This window comes from Crocodylus siamensis, chromosome 6 (genome assembly GCF_052110815.1).
Source record: "Crocodylus siamensis isolate JL-2025a chromosome 6, ASM5211081v1, whole genome shotgun sequence".
NCBI lineage: Eukaryota > Metazoa > Chordata > Crocodylia > Crocodylidae > Crocodylus > Crocodylus siamensis.
The window spans coordinates 26,745,119-26,753,187 of record NC_143400.1 but is presented as its reverse complement, the minus strand read 5'-3'; the positions used below and the strand labels follow the sequence as shown (position 1 = coordinate 26,753,187).

Below are 8,069 nucleotides of genomic sequence, written 5' to 3'. Positions count from 1 at the left end.
AAACTGTACTGCAGGCAAGGACAACCACTCCGGCAGCAGCACATGGGAGCCGGACCGTGATGCCAGGGCTGCCCACCTGCAGCACCCCTGGGTAGGACACCAGTTGTCTTACCACCAGCACCAGGACACGGCCCAGAGGTCTCCATCCAGGGCCACTGCCAGGACCAGAACAACATAGGTAGCATGGCTATAGCAAAATCAAAAGTAACTTTATTCACCCTCCTTCTCCCCAGAACTTCCCCAATACCAACAACCCAACATACCCATGGTACCCCAGGCAAAACCCTCCACCACCCCACCACTATTCACCCAACCCCCCCGGGTACAAAACCAAGCCCAAAAGGCACAAAAACTATTTACGTGTGCACCGGGGGGAAGAAAAAGGGTCCTGAGGGGCAGGGGAAACACCAGGTGAGGAAGCCCAAGGAAGAGGGACTCAGGGGTTGGCAGCCCTGCGGCTCCGAGCAGGGCCTCGGGCCCGTGTCCGACTGCCCCGTGTGCGGGGGCCACGCGGACGTAGCCGGGGCCCTGGCTGCTCTGCGGAGGGAGGCAGGTCCTCCTCCTCGGGGGCAGCTGTGGCAGGTAGGTCTGGCACTGGGAGCGGGGGGCGCAGGACTGGTGCCCCTTGACGGCTGCGGCGGTCCTGTGGGGCCTGCCGGGGTGCCAGCTGTGCCAGCAGCCAGCCAACCTGCTCCCAGCTGGGCCCTGCCCCTGGTGCTGGGGGCACAGGCTGGCCAGCAGGGCCAAGAAGCTGTGGGGCTGGCGCGGGCTGTGGTGCAGCGCCAGAAGCAGCCAGGGCAGGGATGGCAGCCAGGAGCTGTTCTGCGACCCTGCGCTTCTGCGTGACGGCAGCTTCTATGGAGGCCCAGAGTTGGCGCAGCTCCTCAAAGCCATCCCGGGCCAGCTGCCGCTTCTCCTGTATTTCGCCAACCAGCTGCTGGAGGGCCACCCTCCCAGCCCGCGCCTCCTCCAGTGCCAGGGCTTGGTTGCGGCGGAAGCGGCGGAGCTCACGCAGCACCTGCGCCCGAAAGTCTTGAGCCTCCCGGTGGCGCACCCACTCTGCCCGAAACGCCTCCTCCTGCATGCTGTCTCGCAGGGCACGTCGCCTCCAGCGCAAGCGGCGCATCCGGATGGCCCCTGGAGTGCGTGACAGTGGCCGGGTGGCTCTTGGCCGCAGGTCAGCGGCCTCTGCCCAGAGAGACGGGCTGCCTGTAGAGAGAGAGGAAATGAAGGGCCACCTTCAGCTACAGCAACATGGCAAGGGCTGAGAACAGCGAGGGTCCCTGGGGGGTAGCCTCATGCTTGGGCAGAGGGCCAAGCATGGCCCCCCCCAGCCACAACAATGCCCGCTGCAAGTGCCAGGGCCTCCTGCCACTGTGTCCGGGCTGCAGCTGAGGTCTGGGTGGCTCAGACCCTGGGGCAACAGCACGGCTGGCCCATGTGCCCAGCTATAAGGCAGCCTGGCTCTTTGTCTGGGCCCAGAAGAGGCCTGGGTACTAGACAGGATCTGCACAAGCAGCTGAGAGCCCTGCTGCACTTTTATTTACTCCAGCAGCATGCTGTAGCAGCAGAGGCACTTAGCAACCACAGAAACTCTCTGGCCAGCAGCCAGAGCATCTCCCTGGAGAAGAAAGCCTCCATTTGCACTAGTGCACACTCCTGCAGCATGCTTTACCCCACGTTTTTTTTTTAACGTTTTTTTTGATATTGGGAAATCCCAGTATCCAATTCTGGCACTGCACTGTAAATCTGCAGCATGGCGCACGGTTGCACATGGGCTGCATGCGGTTTGCATTGCCTCAAACCAGTTCATCTGGATGCGCCCTTTGCCATCTATTCTAGACATGAATGTGATGTCCAGAGACTGAAGTAAAATTTGAGATGCATCAAAAACACAAGCCCCTGTATCTTGGGACCGACTCAATTCGCAATTATGGCTTTTTTCCCCCATGGAAAGTGCAAGATCAAGTGTTTTCCCTGAAAAAAGCAAGCAAGCCCTGCGATTTTGTTGGGGTTGAGGGGGAAAAAAAAGGGACATCCTGGTTCCAAGCCGTAAAGGTGGGAAGCCTTCCCACCCTAGTGCTAAGTGCAGCAAGCCCTTGAAACAGGGGAATGGGGGAACACAGGACTACCAGGCTGCCGGGTGCCCACTGGCACTGCCTGCAAGGTTTGCCTCAGTGCAGACCCACAGCAGCTCCTGCAAGATCCCAGGCAGAGCCATGCAACCCCTGTGGAGGAAGGCAGCTCCCCCAGTCTGTACCAATCTGACCGGGGAAAATTTATTCCTGACCTCAGTGCAGCATCGGTCTGACCCTGAGCTAGAGGGACAAGACCCTGTAGGCAGGATGCTGCAGGGCTGAGTCTCAGCAGGAACATTGGCCCCAACCAACCTTATTTTTTAAACATTTTCAATGCTGGAGAGTTCATAGCTTCCTTGGATGTCCATCCCACTGCCCCCTGCTCCAACTGGGAGTTGGGGGTTGCTGGTTTTAAAATGAAAATAAAAAACACTCAAAAAACCCGAGCAGCCTCCTGCCATACACTTCTTCCCCGGCCCTTGGGGGGAAAAAGAATAAAAAACAGAGGCCTCCCATCCCTGCTCCCCTCACCCCCACATGGTGCCTGCACACCATGCCCATCATGGGGCAACTGGGAGCAACAAGAGTGAAATGGAGTCCAGGGCCACAGCGAGTGTGCAAAGTCAAGCACTGGGTTCTGCAAATTAAGCCTGTCCAGCTCAGGACCCCAGGACGATAGGGTCTTGGAGGGCTGCAGCTGCCACGTGTTCCCCCCTGCACCCCACGTGGCCCAAGCTGCCCACCCACACACTGCTGTCATGCCCCCCGCCAGCCCTGCCAGCTCTGCCTGCAGGCCCTCCCATGCCAGCTGTTTGCAAACCAAGACGCCCACGGTTTCTCGCTTCAGAGAGGCAAATCTGAGTTTTTCTCCTTTAAAAGGGGAAAATCCACATCATCCCACAGGAAACAGAAAACCTGGATTCCTGAATATATATATCATGTGATAGGGGTCTTCAACACTTATAACACCTCAATAACACGCAATGAGGACAGCGATGATGACAAAGGTTATGCTAGTGCCACTGGCAAAGGCAAAGCCCTGCTACTCCCGCGTGCTGGCATGTGCCTAAGTCAGCCCCAGGCATGGTCTCACAGGTCTTAAGGCCTGTGCTATATGTAACATATATTACACACTTCACTAGTGAATTGCACAAGGCATTTCAACTGCATACAAATGAAAAATAAGACCAGGCACAACAGCAAAGTAATTATCACACCATTCAGCGGTGAACTGCACAATAAATTTAGACGTGCCATGTGCAGAAAGTAACGATCAGACCCTAAAAATGGCCATCCAGCTACCAAGGGAGCAAACAAGCTATGCAATTGCTAATTGAAAATGTGCAACAACTCTATTGCTGGTTTCTATCCAGCTTTCATTTGCACATGTAGCAGGGCCCTAGTAGAGCTCCACAGCCATGATGATGCAGATGACCCTTGATAACTCTTCCTTTGCTCGGAAGGGAAGCCAAGCAGGATGCTGGTGCTTTATTGCAGTACAGGAGGAGGAGGAGGGAACAAACAGAGCCACTTGCTCCAAAGGCTGAAGGTGACTTCTAGGGGGACGCCATGAGAACAAGCAATGTTCTGAATCGATCCCCAACAAAACAGGGGAACTGAAAAGAGTTTTCTGGTGATGGGCGAGGCCTCCTGCTGCTGGAAGGGGCAGAACTGCCACCTCTTACCTGCCCCTAGCAAAGAGCCTCCTCTGGGGAAGTAGTCCAATGAGCTCTCATCTGCCGATGAGTCCCAGGTCGCCTCTGTGTCGGGGGAATCTGCAGCAGGACAGAGACCTGGAGTTAATGGTAAATAAAACCCACCCAAAATCACTAGAAAAAAACCCCACTGCCCAAATACCTACAACAGCCTGTTCTTGGGCACAGAGGGCTCATGGTGGGCAAGGCAGAGAAGTGACCGGGACTCCAGCACGTATAATGATGACAGCAGCGCTCAGCATAACCACAAAAACTGCCAGCGTTCGCTCCTGCCAAAACTTGCATACCCCCCAAGCTTGCTAAAAAGCCACTAACTGGTTAAAGCTGAGCAAAGCCGCTGCCACTTTGTCCAAGTGGAAAAGGTGTCGAGGAAAGTGAGAAAACGTTGTGCAGAGAGAGAAGCTCGATAAGGAAATGTGTTGGTCCGAGCGCAGGTTTTAGAAAAGTAGCCTATGGTGAAAATGGAGGTCTGCAAATAACTTGTAAATGGTCAGCAGTCATAACAATTGTCACAGGGGAAACGACGAATATGCACGTAACAAAGCAGTTTGGAAACAAAGGGGCGTTGGACTACTAGACACCCCTGAATGTCTCAGCGAGACCCTGGATCAACAGGACAGGGAACAACACTTGCCGGCAAGGTAACTAGTGTATTTCTAGGTGTATGGGTGTGCACCGGCTGCTGAATAAATCTACATGCATACAGAGCAAACTCCTGCCTCTGGACCATTCTCCCTCTCAACACCCTAATCCCAGGTCTTGAAATAGCACCATGAAGGCAAAGGATCTTTCCCCTGGTGCTGCTGTCCTGCTGTGTCCCTGTGAGGCCCTGTTGCCTCCCAGACTCACAGCGAGAGATCCCAGCTCCATACTCCAGGGGCTGAACACCATCGTCCAGGCCCCTCGGTACCTTTACCCAAGCCTCTGGCACGTTACCTGGCTCTTGGCGGGGTGAGGGCTCCTCTTTTGGGGCACAAGGCAGCTCCTTCTGGGGCCTGGGGGTTTCACCCCATCCGGCCCCCTCCTTAGCCACGTGCCCGGGTTGGGGAGGAGGCTGCTCTAGCCCAGAGGAGAGAGGTTCTGTCAATGCCCCAGGTCCTTCCACATTTAGGGCCACATCCTCGAGCTTGACGTGCACTGTGACCTGGGGACAAAACAGCCACGTCACTGGGAAAGACGGGACTGGGAGCGAACAGCCTGAGACACGTGGAGACAGGGAAGCAGCACCTGTCTCATCCTCCACTGCCCCAGCCAAAGCCCTTCAGCCGGGGCCACCGCCTCGGTGCAGGTCTCTACACTGTACCCTTACTCCCAGCTCGGCATCTTCTGGGGCAGGATGGCCAGGGCTTGCTCCAGCACCACCAGCTTCAGCATCTGCTGGCAGAGCTCCCCCAGGTGGCTGCAAACCTCCCGCATCCCCTCAGCTGTGCTCGGCAACACAGGCTCAGCACAGAGACGCTCACCTGCCAGCCCTGGATGGGCTCCTCCACAGGCTCCTGCTTGACCACAGGGGCTGCCGGGCATCTCGGGGACGCTTTGTCTGCACCCTCGGCTCCAACCCCAGGCTCAGAGCCAGCCAGGTCCTGCTCCTCCATCGTCACCGGTGCTGGGAAGGGGAAGCCCGCAGCTGGTGCCAGCTCCAGCTCAGCAGCCATCTCGTCTGGATGTCAGGGCTCCTGGCTGCCTGCGGGAAGGAGACAGCAGGCGTTAGTGTGTGATGGGGAGACTAGGATCTTGACCCAGCCCCTCGCCCAGCCCCACAGCCCTGCACCAAGGGGCCACGGGGGTCCTGCCATGACATGGGGTGCAAGGACTGGGCTGGACCCCGAGCACCTCCCCAGCCCCACGTGTTACTGGGGCCCCTTACTCCCCACCTGCAGCCCTTGCTCCTCCTCCCACCAGGCCGGCCCCAGCTGGCAGAGGGAGGACGGAAGGGGCTGGATTTAGCCCCAGCATCACATCCTGCTGCTGCTCCGCCCCAGCCCGGCCCAGCCGACTGGCTCTTTTGGCAGCGTCTGAGAGATGAGCTTTACCCACAAAAGCTTGGCATTTGCGGGCACAGGCACGTACAGACAGAGATGGGGGCACAAAGCTGGGCACAGGCACACGCAGGCACAGAGACACAGGCTCACACAGACACACACACAAGCACAGGCTCACACAGACGCATGCACAGGCTCACAGACACAGGCAGGTGAACAGAGGCGCGCGCACACACAGGCTCATACAGATACAGAGGCACACAGGCAGAAAAACTCACAGGCTCACAGAGATCGCCATTGCACAGACACACACGCACACAGAGATCACCATCACACAGGCACGCAAGTGCATGGATATCGTACCATATTTGTGCACTATACAAAGAAATATGGTACCATGGCTCTGGAGCCACCTGCCACTGCGGGGGGGCCGGGTCACAAAATCCGGGTCCATCCTATGGATGCTGGTGTATTGAATACAAGGAAATACGGTACCATGGCTCTGGAACCAGGGCGCTGGTGGGCGGATTCTCTCTCCTATAGACAGAAGTGCCTAATATACAAAGAAATATGGTACCAAAGCCCTGAAGCAGTATGTGGGGGGTCTGACACGGGGCCTTCAAAATCCAGGTATGCGGGGGGCATATAATAGCAGAAATGCAGTACTAGGAGCCACCCAGGGGATGGGGGTCCTTAAAATGCAGGTCTGCAATAAAACGGGAGCGTCGTATAATCAGAGAAATACGGTACACCCTGGCCCCTGTGCTCCCGTCGTCTGAGCAACGTCACTTCTGTGACGAGCGGATGCGGAAGCACTGCCTTGTGTCCCTTCTGGGGCAGCTTCCTGGTGGAGAGCTAAGATCGCTCTTCCTTTCCGCTCTGGTACTCCCGGAGGACCGCGAGTCTATGGTTGGGGGCGCTGTGCATTGCAGCAGCCAAAGGCCGGCCCCTTGTGCACACATGGCTCTGGGGCGTCCTCGGTTCAGTGCCATTTAAATCCCCTTTCTCCTCTGGTTACAACCCAGCAGCCGTGAATAGTAGGCACCTCAGCCTCTGTCGCTGCAACATGTCATCAGCTCCTTCTCTAGTGACGTCTGTCCGCGTGCCTGAATCAGGGTACTTCTGATAAGAACCCCTGGTAGCTTCTGCCCACCTTCCTTGCTAACATCTTCATCCTTATCGTCCCCAGACTCTGACTTCGCCATATTTACTTTGAGACCTGGGCTTTCAAGCTCCCACTGCCATTCTCAGAAGTGTTCTCGTCCTCCTAAAATCCCATACATCGTTTCCATATGATGGGATTTCACCTGCTATAAAATGTAGGTTTTTTTCCCTTCTTTTGTCTGTATCCACGATTCCCATAAACTTTGTCTCAGACCCTGTGGTACCTGTGAACCTGTCACTCGTCCCTGCCTTGGGCTCACCCTCACTTAATGGGATGATTGATTTAGTTGCATCTGCAGTTTTTACAGTCATCCATTCCCGTGCCCTGTTGTTAAGTATAAGTGTTGTTAAACACCATTAATTTTAAGTTTGTTTATCACAAGGGATACTACCTGGCAGGGGAAGCAGCGTGACCACGTAGGCGAGCTCCCCAGGGTAATTGTCTCTGATATGTCCTCCATAGCAGGTCTATATTGAGCAGATTCTTTTTGGTATTGGGTGGTGGAACCGGAGCGTGCTCCATCCACTCCATGCATTGACCTGGTATTACAGTGCTTCCAGGACCGGTGCAAAAAAAGCAGAAGAAAAAAAAACAAAAACCATTAAGTGTCCGGCCTTCAGCAGCGCATCCAAACTCATTATGTGGCCGTCCAGCCCCAATTACCCACCCGTGGGCCAGAAGCATCTGCTTAGTGGAAGAGCGAGGCTAATGCCAGATCCCACAGCCCTGGTATGTCCAGGGGGAGATACGGCTCCAAAACCCACAGTGCACTGGTGGGACTTCGCCCCAGTGCTCGCCCTTGACCTCTGGCAGTCTGGGTACAAGGGTGAACAGCCTCACAGCGGCTGTCTGGGGCTCGTCACCAGTCATGGGTGTGTGGGGAGCCCTGCCTTACATTGGACCTGCTGCTTCTGTGATGCACACAAGTATGGCTTCTGCTTGGTATCAAAAGCTAACATGTTTCATCCTTCCAAGAAACGTTCTGGGAGGGGAAGATTTAGAGCTGTGGTTCTCCCTAATGGAAGGAGCAGGACTGTGCTTCCTGCCCGTTTTCAGGGAAAGGGCTGGTGCAGGGAACGAGCCCCTGGAGCTTTCCTTTGCTGATGAGGCCCAGGTGGCCTCCACATCA

At 55.9% G+C, this 8,069-nt stretch overlaps 1 protein-coding gene across 2 annotated transcripts; it reads right to left on the bottom strand.

Annotated features, from left to right (window-relative positions):
• Positions 1–247: 247 nt before the first annotated feature.
• LOC149861909 (uncharacterized) lies at positions 248–5,809 on the bottom strand. 2 transcript variants are annotated; one of them, XM_090054752.1, is made up of 5 exons: positions 5,668–5,809; positions 5,257–5,477; positions 4,730–4,937; positions 3,764–3,853; positions 248–1,209 (listed from the first exon to the last, which is right to left on the bottom strand). In XM_090054752.1, exons 2-5 carry the CDS (start codon positions 5,446–5,448, stop codon positions 437–439), a joined length of 1,263 nt encoding a protein of 420 aa, XP_089910878.1. In that variant the 5' UTR covers positions 5,449–5,477; positions 5,668–5,809; the 3' UTR covers positions 248–436. The 2 variants fall into 2 exon arrangements, with proteins under 2 accessions (XP_089910878.1, XP_089910879.1); XM_090054753.1 differs by lacking the exon at positions 5,668–5,809 and having other exon boundaries at positions 5,257–5,654.
• Between the last annotated feature and the right edge of the window lie 2,260 nt (positions 5,810–8,069).